The sequence below is a fragment of the Anastrepha obliqua genome, chromosome 3, assembly GCF_027943255.1.
Source record: "Anastrepha obliqua isolate idAnaObli1 chromosome 3, idAnaObli1_1.0, whole genome shotgun sequence".
NCBI classification, from domain to species: Eukaryota; Metazoa; Arthropoda; class Insecta; order Diptera; family Tephritidae; genus Anastrepha; species Anastrepha obliqua.
The window spans coordinates 140916344-140931054 of NC_072894.1; the positions used below are offsets into that span (position 1 = coordinate 140916344).

General features: G+C 32.7%; 1 protein-coding gene across 3 annotated transcripts in view; it reads right to left on the reverse strand.

Annotated features, from left to right (window-relative positions):
• Positions 1-734: 734 nt before the first annotated feature.
• LOC129241449 (uncharacterized) overlaps positions 735-14711 on the reverse strand; it is a 38352-nt gene continuing 24375 nt past the window's right edge. For all 3 annotated transcript variants that reach the window (XM_054877775.1, XM_054877774.1, XM_054877776.1), the window contains exon 3: positions 735-4089. In XM_054877775.1, the coding sequence (XP_054733750.1) occupies positions 3141-4089 (949 nt within the window). In that variant the 3' untranslated portion in view covers positions 735-3140. The remainder of the gene's footprint in view (positions 4090-14711) is intronic.

Sequence of the window (14711 nt, forward strand, 5' to 3'; positions counted from 1 at the left end):
ACAAAAATATTATCCACAAAAAAAATATTAAAAAAAACTGTTTAAAAAAATTATTATTAAAAAAAAATTATTTTACAAAAATTTTATTAAAAATATAACAATTTAAAACAAATTTTTTTAAACCAAATATTATTTAAAAGAAAACAAATTACTATTAAAAAAAATATTATTTAAAAGAAAAAAATATTATTGTATTAAAAAAAAAACAAATTTGTTATTTAAAAAAAAAAGATTAGTTAGAAGAAAACTGTGTTATTTAAAAAAAATATTATTATTATAAAAATTATTATTAAAAAAAAAATATTAATCAAACAAAATATTATTAAAAAAAATTATTATTTAAAAAACAAAAAAATAAAATTTTCTATTTGAAAAAAAAATTTTTTAAGAAAAAATGTATTATTTGAAAGCAAAATTTATTATTAAAAAAAATATTATTAAAGAAAAATATTATTAAGACAAAAAAAATATTATTAAAACAAAAATTGTTATTTAAAAAAAATTTATTATAATTATTTTAATAAACAGTTTTTTTATTTAGATTTGTATTTATTATTTTATTTTTATTACTTTTGGTATGACACATGTTTGGCGAAAAATGTATTATTCAAAATTTATTTATTATTAAAAAAATAAATTATATGAAAAAGATTGTTATTATTTTAATTCAATTTTTTTAACTTTTTATTTAATTTTTAACTTTTTTATTTTTTAACTTTTTTTATTTTTGCTATTTTTACTTTTGGTATGACACATATTTGGCATTATGGGCACATAAAATATCTATAATTGTAGGAAAATAATTGCAAAGCGAATCACAATTCACATTTTTTTGAAGTCTTTCTTTGGCGCAAGCGCTGTTTTGTTTATTTTTTGTTGTACAAATTTTTTTTGTTATGTTTAGGCAAGTATTATAGAATATGGCAAGAAAGATACAACCATAATTTAATAGTAGAATATATGTGCATAGATATGTATGTATATGCCTTACAAGTACGTGGATTTTATTTTATTGTTTTACACTTGAAATACACAACTGCGAACTTTCGTCAAAAGAACTTAAATTTTCAGCCTGGCTGCATTTTAGTACAAAATCAAAAGCAATAATCATACACAGCTGAACAATCATTTTAATAAATGGTGAATTGAAAAATTTCCGTGAGAAATCACTGAATATTGAAAAATATCCCACTGAAATCACCGAATTCAAGTGAGTATTTCTGGCAGAAGTCGTCGGATATATGTATGTGTGTATGTACGTGTATGCATATGTATGTACATACACATGTATATTACCGATCAATTTTCAATACAGTTTTACCTTTGAGCTAAGCACTTAATTGTATGTGATTTTGTTTTTGCTTTCTTCTTCTATATTCCACTTTTCAAAAAACCAAAAATATTTGTGATGCTTAAGATTCCATTGATATGTTAATTGTGCTTGATCAATTAGGGGTTGGAAATGAAATGCAGGTATCACAATGGGCCTTAGGGCCATCGAGTATCGTGTCTTAGACAAGCAACCTGGCTAATCTGTGCATGATCAGCATTTTATTAAGCAATTTTTTTTCGCCGAATTAAATTCACTGGAGCAGCGCCGATGCGCATAGTTTGTTGAAAAAAAAAATTGGAAGAAAATAATTAGAAAAAATTAGTAAAAATTCGCTAAACTTTTTCTACATTAAACACTTCATTTTATCACCCCTGTTTGTTTGTATTTATAATGCGTAATTACTATCTTCAATAGTTGAGTTGCGATTTCAAGAATTGGTGCATTCACGGGAATGCTTTAAATTAATTTCAGTACTCGTAGGAAACTAAGGGGATTGCAAATTAGAATAAGTAATAGAAATACTGCAGAAGAGGCAGATTTTTACTTTATTTATTTTTTAAGAAATAAGTATTAAATTTTTCCAAAAAAAAAATCCATTTATTGAAGAGAAAACCAGCTTCCGAGGCGAAAGTATTAAACAGAAATTTTTAATCTTTTTTCGAAAGTATTAAACAAAGTTTTTAATTTTTTTTTTTCGTAGTCAATCAAACACAAAATATGCAAATTTATAAAGATATGAAATAAAATTTAATTAAAATAAATTTAATGGTACTTTAAGAATTCACACATCTAACCTTTTATTTAAAGCGTCTACATTACATACATATTTCCATTTCTTACTGGCATTTGTTTGTGTACACCTTAAAAATAGTTTCAGTTAAATTTATAATTTCTTCGAACTGAGCATTTTATGACAGTCAGCAAAAAGGCATTTAAATATGAATAAATGTTCGCACTTAAGAATATTTTTATAATTACTATAATTATTTTATAATACATATATAGAATTCACATCAGCCACCAAAAATTATGACACAAATGAATATTTACAGTCATTCAAAAAAGTTTTGTTACAGGAAGTTTTTTTTTTACAATATTCTCAAGGTTTTACAAGCAAGGTTTTTTTCGTTAATTTTGTATAAAAGTGTAGTTCACACTACAACAAATGTAACATATTTTATCAAGTATCAAACTTAATACAACACTAAATGAAAATAAGCAAAAATATTCTAACTTTTTACGCAGCAGAATTTTTTTGTAAATCTGCTGGAATTGATTTAAATGAGCTACAAAATGGCATACAAGAAAAAAAGTTTAAACATTTTGTATACTGAATTTAAAAAGAGTTCGAAATGTTTATGAAAATTTCATAAATTTCAAGCAACTTCGATTTAAACCTTTTTTATTTTACTAAAAAATATATTTTCCTACAAAATTAACGAAATAATTGTACCATGAAAAACATTGTAAATATTGTAAAAAAACATCGCTGTGCCAAAACTTTTTTGATTCGCTGTACATATAAATTTATTAAAAATGTCGCTTAGGTAACGATTTGAAAAATTAGATTCATACAAATGTAGATATCATAGATTTATGTATTCCAAGAAATCTCGTACGCAAAAATCTCCTTCAATTACTCCCCGCATTTCATGTATGTACAGTTTGTGTAAACTTTGTGCAACTACAAATCAAACTTTCTTATCTTCCCTTACTCCAGCTTTGTCGGCATGTACTGGTGCACCTATACTTCAACACTTTCGTGCCGCTACCTGAAAATTGCGTGTGGGTCTCTATTACACACCTCCTATTTCCCCTCACTAGTCTGTGTCTGTACGAGCAACATGAGTATTTTGTTCATCAAATTATCGGCCTCCGTGTCCTCCATACTATTAAGTTTCGCCGCAATGAAGCCGCAAAACTTCGAGTTCAACACCTCACGCACAGTTTGTGGCGACGGTATGTCCAGCATATATCCACTCGCACCACCTAAACCGCCACCACCACCACTACCGCCGCCAATGCCACCATTTTGCTGTCTCAAATGACGATGTTGTTGCAACATCTGTCCTTCATAATCATCTTCATCGTCTATAGTGCCGTCTATTGTATCACCGTTGAGCTCACGTCGTTTGCGTTTCGATGCACCACCATTGACGACGGCATTACCACCATTAACGCCTGCTGCGCTCATAGAACGCGGCGAATTTGCATCGAGTATAAGCGGATAAGGAAAATCAGCATCTATTGCTTCCAGCTCCTCCACCTCATCGGAACCCTGATTACTCATGTCAGCATTACGCACAGAGGCTTCATCACCACTACGTACTGACGATGCGTCCAGATCGTCGAATGTAGTACTGTGCTGGGTAGCGCTGTCGTTGCGCGTTGACGAGACCCGGCTGTCATGCGCCGCACTGTGTAAATGTTGTTGCTGCTGCTGCTGCTGTGCCTGATGCGCCGGCATTGGATGCGACGGCACGGCAGCATTGCCACCAATACCAATGGCATTGCCACCCGGATGCGCGGCTGCCATGTCCAACTCTGGCTTTACGTAGTAGTAGTAGTCCTCATGGCTCATATTCAGACCTGGTGCGCATTTCGACAGATTTAGCGCACTTTCGTTGAAAGATGAATGTAAGGCGCTGAGTTTGAGTGCAGACTTGCTATTGTTGTTGTTGTTATTAGTTAAATGATGCGAGAATGCACTCAAATTAAGTCCAATAGCTGCCTGCTCTACAGCGTGTGAACCGCCTCTGCATAGACAAAAGAAAATACGGAGAAGGAGGGGTGAAAAAGAGGAAGAAGAATTGTGATTAGAAGATGTTACACAAGGCAAGATATCGTAAAAGTAAATAAAACACAAATCTATATGTAAGAGTGCTTATGATAACGAAAATATAAAATTATTATGTACAATAAAATATTTTTCGTGACAAGTATTAGTTTTAAGTTTTAAGTAATAAATATAAAAATTCCCAATACACTGTGCGGACTTGTTTTCTTATCACTACAAACTTCTCGCAATAATAATTACGATGAATTCCATATTAATTAGCTACATTTTTAAGGTTGAAAACCCTTGAGACAGTGACTCTGGTTATTCTAATAAATGTGTATTAAAATAATATAACAAACTGGTCACTATGCCTTCACAAAGGTGAACGTCCCCATACGAAACGTCCGTGCGCCAAGTGCAAAGAGTTCTCTCAGTTTCCTTGTGTTGGTATGCTGCAGGCAGAATTCAACTTTTTGCAAAATTCAAATAAGGTTTTGTGGGTATGGCTGAGTGTGGTGGTTCTATTCGCACGCTTTCTCCCCCCTTCTGCGGAGGAGGAGGAGAGTTAATGCTAAAAGTGCTATTATAACTACAAATGCTAGTGATAATATTTCAAATGAGCAAGCCAATAAACAACAAAAACCCCTTACATATATATTTTGCTAAGGAGATCGCTGCTCTAAGAGCTGACACTGTTCGCGTGCTCTCAATTGGTGCAAAAATCTGATAGGCTACATGCAGAAATATTTTCCTTACACTCTCAATTTGGTGTAAAAGATGCCGCTATTTATGTGCTTACTGTAGTAGTAAGTAGTAGCAGTAATAAAAAAACCGCACGACCTTGTTGTTTCCAAAAGTCTCAACTCAGCATGTACCAACAAAAGCATTCAGTCGCTTTCAAATTCGTCGTAGTTCTTTAGCCTCTGCTTCGCACTTTTATGTTCCTGTTGGGGCTGTTGTGCCGCTCTCTGCTGACACTTATAGCGCTGCTGTCACTAATGCAGTTACGGTGAAGCTGACGCCAGTTGCTACTGCTGATGCTGCTATGTCTGCTACTACTAACAAGATGACTGTCGACTTCTCTTGCACCTATAGTACATCAAATTCCTTTCAACTAGAACCGCCTGCTCAATTAATTTATTTTCACGAAACTCTCATCGTGCACATGAATCGAAAAGCGTAACCAGAGCTTACAGAAAAAAGCTTAAATAACCTTTAGTTATCAGTTCAAACCACCTAAGATGAAGTTTATGCACATATCGTCATTCTCGAGCGCTGTGACTGTAGCCGATATTGTGAATTATGTTGCGAAATATGCAGAAATTTATGAAAAATCCCTTTCATGCTATATGCTTATAAAAAGGATGCCCCCGTAAAGGATTTCAAAAAGATCAATCCTAAGTTAGGCTTATTTGAGTGTTACGATGATAAGTTATTAAATGCGGATATTTGCAGCACGTTTTGTTACAGCAGACCAATTAAGGTTAACCTATCATATGAGAAGAACAGATGAGCAGAAAGAAATCAAAATAAGTATTCCAAGCACTCTAAATAAAAACAAAATTCTTTGGATTAAGATCAATGAAAGCAAACGAAATACCTCGCAAGTCTTAACACATTGAGAGAAGCGTCAGTCTAACAACTGGTGATCATAAATTTGAAAGAGTGGATCAAATTAAATATCTAGAACTGCTTATCAATGGAATGGAAGGTACAATGGATGGATGCAGACTGCAAATAGAACACTGATTCGACCAATGTGGAAAATGAAACATGGACAATGAAAACAGATACAATTACCTACATATTCGAAAGAAAAATACTGGGTGCAATGCGAGAAGAAAAGGCCTCTACCGCATCAGATATAATAACGAGCTAGAGGAATTCCTACAAGGTGAAAATGTGGTTTCTTAAATCCCACCGCATCCGATGGCTAGGACACGTTTGCAAAATGCCAGATGACGGAATACCTCGCAAAGTCGTAGATGCATGGGGAAAAGCGAAGAGGGCGGTACCGCGGAAAAGATGATTAGACAACCTTGACAACGATCTAAGAAGCATAGGTGTGACTAACCACCGTAGTATGGCTATGGACCGAGATGGATGGAGACGAAATGTGGAGGAAGCTAAGAGTCACGCCGGGCTGTGTACTATGCAATATGATGACGGCCAGTTCAGTAGTCTCACTCATCATCAGACGTATGGAGAAATTACCAAAAAACTTGTGCTTCCAGCTTAGTGTACTTGGTAATTAGTAAATTATCAATTAATACTTAATAAATTGAATGCGGCCGCCGTAGCCGAATGGGTTGGTGCGTGATCACCATTCGGAATTCACTGAGAGGTCGTTGGTTCGAATCTCGGTGAAAGCAAAATTAATAAAAACATTTTTCTAATAGCGGTCGCCCCTCGGCAGGCAATGGCAAACCTCCGAGTGTATTTCTGCCATGAAAAAGCTCCTCATAAAAATATCTGCCGTTCGGAGTCGGCTTGAAACTGTAGGTCCCTCCATTTGTGGAACAACACCAAGACGCACACCACAAATAGGAGGAGGAGCTCGGCCAAACACCTAACAGAAGTGTACGCGCCAATTATTTATTTTTATTTTTTAAATTGAATGCAAAAAGTGTAATATTTTCGCGCTGGTATAAAAATATAATAATATTCTTAGTTTTGCCATAAATTCTGTGACAAATTTTACAATGCATACAGCGGGAACAAATTCATAGAAAAAGTTCCGTTATTTTTGCTTTTTTCGTATGCGTTGTCTACTCAGTAAATTATACTCAGTTTCGAGGCAAATTTTGCTTGTTAACGAGGAGTAGGGAGCTAAGAAAAATCGCATTGCAGTAATTGCATTCCAAGGTGCGGTAAAAGTGCAAGTGAAATTTACCAATTCCTGAAAAAACTTAATTTTTTGAGAATGTTTGTTTGCCGCAGGATCAATCGTTTTTCCAAAACATCTGAAATGATAGAGAGAAAAAGAATTGGTCGTCCTCGGGTGATTCAAACCAGTACAGCCATAAAAGGCGTTCGAGAAAGAATTCGCAGAAATCCTCTTAGGACGCAGAAAATCATGTCCAGGGAAATGAATGCATTGACCAGATTCAGGTCAAGACTAATTAGAGATGATCTCCACAAAACAGCCTTCCGTCGTTCAACCGGTCATCTTTCGACAATGCGCTTCAAGAAAATGTCACTCGAGAGATGCAAGCAGCTTCTTCGGTGGCACCGGATCAACCACCATGAAAATATTCTTTGCACAGATGAGATATTTTTCACAGATGATAAAATTTTCACTCTTGTAGAAGTTTTTAATAAGCAAAACGACAAAATCTATGCTAAAACTTCTACAGATGCAAAAACTGTTGTTCCAAGCGTTCAGCATGGCCACCATCGAGACTCCGTATTGGTTTGGTTGGGAGTCTTGCAAAGGCGTTACATCTCTTGTACCAGGGTGGTGTACCAGGAGGATGCCTTCGAAGATGTGGTGAAGCAGTTGAGCAGTACTCTCTTCAATGGAGAGCGTTGCAGCTTCCAGCAAGGTTTTGCTCCAGTCCATTAGGCAAAAACCACACAGCTCCGGCTAAAAAACAGTATTCCTGGGTTCATAGCCGCAGAAGATTGGCCGTCTGAAAGTCTAGATCTGAATCTATTGGACTACAGTTTGTGGTCAGAATTGGAGAGCATAGCCTGCCGAAGACCTCACATAAATTTGGAGAGTCTCAAACAATCTATGATTCGAGCAGCGACGTTAATATCCATCGTGACCATTTTTAATGAGAATTAAATTTTTTTGTTTTTAATATTTACATGATTCAATAAAGCTAACTTCATTAAAAAAGTACTATAATTACATATCTATAACGGACTGAACTTGTAACAGACCTTATGGCAGGTTTAAGTGTGTATATATATATATTTATGTATGTACAGTGCCGGACAGAAGTATAGGCACAACAAACTTTCCTCATTAATTTTACTAGTTTTATGTCAAGATCAGTGAAAATTAATGCGTTGTGTAAAATTGTTTGTCACAATGAGTCCAAAGAGAAAAGAAACCAAAGATCATAATATACCTATTACACCATCGTCCCAGATCGCAGCGGAGCTAAAACAAGATTTTGGCAAAGAAGTCCATGCCGAAACAGTTGGATCAGGCTGGGTACAAAGCATGTATGGCTAGGTGCAAGCCCTTCATATCTACATACAATCAACCAAAAGAAAAGGGTGGCAAATGCAAAACAATTTGAAAACCAGCCTCTTAGCTACGGTCCCAATGTATTGTTTTCAGATGAAAGCAAATTTAATATTTGCAGTCGCAGAGCAGTTTACTCTATCAAGCTCCTTCACATTTCAGCATGACAATGACTCTAAAATTTTTTTTTCATAAAATGTTAATACAATCCTTTGAGAATGCATCAAAAAATTTTTAGAACGAAGATTTAAGTATTTCTTATATTATAGATCGTCAGCCGTGACGACTCTATTCTTTACGTTTGAGCGCTGGGAGAGGTATAGTTCCGCCATTTTAAATGATTAAAATAAAAAAAATAAAAATGTATACTATTTTAATTTATAAATAAACTGTATGCCAATTTTGAAAAAAATATATTGACTTCTTCATTTTAAATAATTTTAATGAAAATCAGGAAAATATGGCCGTTTTCAGGTATCTGTCCCCTTAAGCACTGTGAATTTTCAAAAATTAAAACTTTATTTATTAACTAAAATGTATGAGTATGCGCAACTTATGTGGAATAAACAGTTTTTGTTATTGTTGATTTAAAAAACTTGATTTTCATTCCATTGTCCTTATTGTGCCTATACTTATATCCGTCACTGTATGTATCATGACCACTGCAAACACCTTTGAATCAAGAATTTCTCATGGGTTTCTGCAAAAATGTGTGCATTTAATTCGCAGACCGCATAGAATAGAATAGCTACGCAAATGCTTACGCACACACATACATATGCAAATTGCGGTTCAAAATTAAAACTTCAACTAAAATGTCTTTCTTCGCATAGTTTGCCACATTTTATCAAATCCAAAGTAACCACAAAACGTGCCTATTCCTAGACTATCAACAAGTGAAAAATGTTCTCACGCTAAAATGCATTTTGCCTGCGCGCAGCCGCAATGTGGCGCGGAACTGTATATAGTTTAGAGATATGTGTGTAGAGTTAGTACGTACACATATAAGTACATATGTATATATGTATGGTATATGTATAAATATATAATCTATATATGTATGTATGTATGTATGCAGCATTCATGGTGCATTTGTCAACTCGAATTTCCTGCCAGCTGCTCTTAAATCGGGCTTAGCGCTCATCACATTGGGCTAAAAATAGTTTGCTCAACCAAAACGCGCCGCCCTCCCTCTTTCCTTAAATTTCAATTAGAGGGTACGCGTAAAATCGAGCCATATTTTCACAAACGCCAACAAAATTCTTTGGTGAAACACTTGAAAGTCGTGAATGAAATGGTAGTAGTAGATTTAGTTGAAATGCATATACATATATATGTATGTATGTATGTATGTATGTATGTATGTATGTATGCATATGTATACAGATGTATGCATGTATATATGTATATATGCATGTAATTGAGGAAAAATATCATATTACAAATGTATTTTTCGTAGATTTCAAATGCCTTTAAGTAAAAATTGATGAGCAACGAAAAATCGTAATGGCTGACGAAAGGGAAAGGACCTGACATGGCACAAAAAGTATGTGCGCATGCTATATAAAAATATGTACATATGTATGCATGTATTTATGTGTAAATCTGTGTACACAAATCGGTATTTATGCATGTGTTAACATGCGTTATCAATTCACGTGCCTCTGTGCCTGCTGTACTGACTGAATATTCCTTTGAAACACAGCTGCGCTGCAAGTTTATTTTTAGACCACAAAATGTGTATGAGCGCTGCTGCTATATGAATACGAATAATCATATCTTTGTATGAATGCGCTATAGATGCTGGTATAAGTACATATGTATGTATGTATTTTTATTCATTTATTTATTAAAGCTCTTAAAAATTATAAAACAAAATTTCCTATTGAGAATTAATCTTATAGCATATAAAAAGAATGCAACAACAATAAAAATAGTAATAAATAGCATTGATACTCCTTTTGCACGATCGTCAAAAAATGGCCAAGTTGTACCTTTTACGTTTACTTCTTCTACAACTCGACTCCCTTTCGCGCTGCCACTCAGTTTACTGCATTTGTGTGGAGGCAGATATTTTTTTTTTTTTGCTTTTTTTTGTATACTCGCAGTAACACACATACATTTGTAGGCATGCTCACGTCTATTGTTGCCGCTTCTAACGTGCCTTGCCACTATTCACCCTGATCTTTATGTTTTGCTCTTTTACAGCGTTTCGCGTTTCGTTGTTTCTGCCCGACATATGGAAATTTTATGCGTTTGTGGGTAAGATATGAATACAGTTCATGTTGTTTGGTTGTATTTACAATTGCATGTACGTGTGTATGTATCTACATGCTTACATACACATATGCATTCATTTGTTGCTGCTGCTGTTCAGATTGTCAATTTTTAATCTCGGCCAAGTGGCATTTTGCTCGTACTGGCAGCGCACGCCCTCTTGCCGCGTACGTAGTTTTTACAGCATTCAAGTAAAGTGATATACATACATACACACTTGTGTATGTGGCCCGCAATAATACACACATATATATATTTACTCGTATGTGCACTTCGATATCACCACACACACACATCTGCGACGCAAAAATCTCTTTTGGCTTGGCTTCATTTAGCTGATCTATACCGAGACCGAGCGGTGTGAGTTCGCCAGTATTTGTACGGCGCCTTCAACAACACAATTACTCCTGGCTAATGCACATGTAAGTGTGTATGTACATTAAGGAGGCTGCATCAAGCTCCGCCAAGGAGGGCAGTATTGGATTCGGAATCAATTTTGAGCTTGCAGATGCAAAGAAAAAAGTTTGTGTTTTAAAAAGTGCGGTTAATTGAATGAAATTCGAATCAATTTCCGCATTTAGTGATCTTGAATTTAATCTTTTAATCGTAATGTAACAAAAATTTGGCACTAGTGCAGCTTTTACATTTAGTTTACATAATTTACTTATACAAATGCCACTCAAATTTTGAACAAAGAACCAGCATACAATTTTGCGAAAGTTTTTGATGCACTGAATCCCAATCAGAACTTAGAATAGCCTGGTTTTCGAGATATGGAAGCGCAAGACTAACTAGTTCGTGGCTATATTTGAGATTACAAAGGATCAAGAAATATATACACTCGCGATCAAAATAATTGCAGCGGGACGTATTGTAAAATTTTTAGTATTTATTTATTTTTTATCGATTTATTTACTTTTTTTATTTCTTTATCAGAACATAGTTTGTACTACAACAAAAACTAACTACAAGTTTCAACTTTTTTACAAAATTAATAAGAAACGTTTTTTCTTTTAATTTAATTTAATTGCAATGTTTTTTTTTAATTTGAATTTTTTTAATTTTGCGTTTTTTAATTTTAAGTTAAATAAAAAAAACTAAAATTAAATTAAACTAAAACAAATATAAAAACAAAAATAAAAACTTTTCTTGTTAATTTCTCTAATCTATTTTTTTTTTTATTTAACTTAAATTAACAAAATTTATTTCAAAAAACATTTTTTCAATTAATTTAATTTTAAGCTTTTTAATTTAAGTTAAATAAAAAAAATTAAGAAATATATTAAATTCAATTTTTTTTTAACTTCAAATTTTTTAATCATATTTTAATGTAAAATTTCGTATTTGCAGTTTGATTGCCTATCAAATTCATTAAAAAAATTTAAAAACCTAGAAACAAAAATCTCTAAAATTTCAATCAGAATTCCATATTTCAATCCAATCCATAATTTCAATCCGAATTTTTCAATTTTAATGGGAATTTGTAAAAAAAATCGAATTTGCAGTTTTATAGCCCATTAAATTCATAAAAAAAAATGTTCCCATAATTTTAATCAGAATTTTTCAAATTTAAAATTTTTTCGAATTTGCAGTTTTATGACCCATTAAATTCATTAAAAAAAGTTTTAATTTTCTCCATAATTTTTCAATTTTAATTAGAATTAAAAAAAAATTTAAAATTGCTCCAAAATTTTAAACAGAATTTCCCAATTTTAATTAGATTTTCTAAAACAATTCCGAGTTTGCGGTTTTACGGCCCATTAAATTCTGATATAACAAGGTTTAACTTTGAAATGCATCAAAAATTGCGTTGATTTTTGACCACTTTTTTCACTGGCTATTTTGTATATTTTTTTCATCTAAACAAAACGTCGAGCATTCGTTATATAAAAACAATGAATAACACAGTCACAAAAAAAATATATCAAAGATTTTTTAGTCGCTTCCAACTTGCACTTTATTATACTAAGATTAAATGAGCTATAAAACTGCATACTCAGGATTTTTCGAAAAATTCTGAATAATTTTACATAAAGTTTGAATTTTGCTGTAGTTAGTTTTTATAACAGTATAAACTATATTTTTATAAAAGCAAAAATTAAAAAAAAATGGCAAATAAAAAAAATAGTATAAAACAAATAAAAAAAAATATAATAAAAAATAAAAAAATAAGTTCTCAAAACTTTGCAATGTGACTGCAAGCAGAATTTGTCTGAAAATTCCCACTAAAAAGTTGTAAATTTTGGTGAAAATATTTTAATTTTTTTTTTTTTAATTTTGTAAAAAGTTTTAGTCTTGTAGTTGGCATGTGTTGTAGTATAAAATATATTTTTATGAAAAATAAATAAAAAAATAAATAGTCGAAACTTTGCGATATTTAATGGGCTTTAGAACGGCATGCACAGATTTTTTCAGAAAATGTTCACTCAAAGTTGTAAATTTTGGAGAAAATACTTAATTTTTTTTTTTAATTTTGTACAAAATTCCAACTTACACTTTCTCATACAAGAATTGATTTTTCCAGAATTTCTGACTAAAAATTTGTAAATTTTGGAGAAAAGTTTTTTTTTTAATTTTATACAAAATTTGAATCTTGTTGTACTCGGTTTTTGTTGTAGTATAAACTATACGTCAATGAAAAAAAAAGAAATAAATACTCAAAAACTTGCAATATTTAATGGGATGTTAGTCCGCATACCCAGGCATTTTCTGAAAATTCACACTAAAAAGTTGTAAAGTGTTTTGATTTTTTTTTTTGTTCAAAATTTGGTTCTACTTATAATTGGTGTTTGTTCCAGTATAAACTATATTTTTATGAAAAATAAAATGCAAAATACATACACAAATTCCCACATAAATTCTACAGAGCTTCACAGCCAGATTTTTTTCAAAATGTTTAAAGTTTTTATGAAAATAATAGCTACTTTTATAATATATAATTGTAAACACAGGTGTATATATAAATATTATGTCGTAACAAGATCTTAGAGTCCAGTTTTCCCCCATTCAACTTTCAGCTTTTGAGCCCATTTTGATATGCAAAATCTTCATTTGTCCTTCATTGTCTTCTTACACGTCAAAAATCTTTGAAAAATTATAGTCTGATGTAGAGTCCGTGACTTTCAATCAAATTTCGTTAGTCAGCGTGGTCATCTATAGCAGGAGGCACTTTTCGTTGTTTCCAATTTAGGAATTCTACATCGGCTCATTAGTTGCTCGGCTTTGATGTTATCGCACGAAAGGCCGAACCAAAAAGAAAGGGGAGTTAGCTGAGCTGTTTTCAGGGGAAAGTGAAGAGATTTTTAGTATTATGTTATGCCCCTCACAAGCCCGGCATTTATTATATGTTAAGTATAGCAAAGTCAAATGTAGGAATATAAGAATTATTTACATTGCATTTGCATCGTCCTGTGTAATTTAATAAACTCTGTATGCATAATAGTGGGCGGATTTGATTTTAACTTGTGTTAGGTTACCGTAGCGGTGGAAAAAATATGGAAATTTTGAAAAAAATTTCGATATTTTCAAAATTTTTTCAGCCGAGCAGTGAAAGAATTCACAATTCTACAGGTCCTTTATTGAAAACGTCTTCAACTGCATAAATTACTATTTTTGATCTATATTATGAAAGAAAATGTCAGCTATACAGCTTTTTTCGACAAAGATATTCTTTTTGAAAGGCGCACGGCCGGACCAACAGCATTAAAATCTTTAATTTACGATGACCAGCAACATATTATATGTATGAATATACTTGTGAATAACTGTAGAAGCGCGTTTGTTTTAAGAAAATTCAAAATTTTCGAGGAAAAAAAATTGTTAAACAATTTTCGGTCCATCGAGCTGAATATGAATATTTAGGCATTTTTTCCACCTTAGTCCTTGGAATATGGCATTTAAAAAAGGTTAAGGGGTCAGATACCTGTAAGGTTTATATAACCCCAGTTGGATATCATTTCACGGTAGCGCTCACTATTCACAGTTACGTTACGATTCGCAGCATCTTTGAAGAAGTACGGTCCAATGATACCCCCAGCCTATTTACCGCACCAAACTGTGACCTTTTTTTGATACATTGATGGCTCTTGCAATTCTTCTGGCTGATCTTCACTCGTAAATCGACA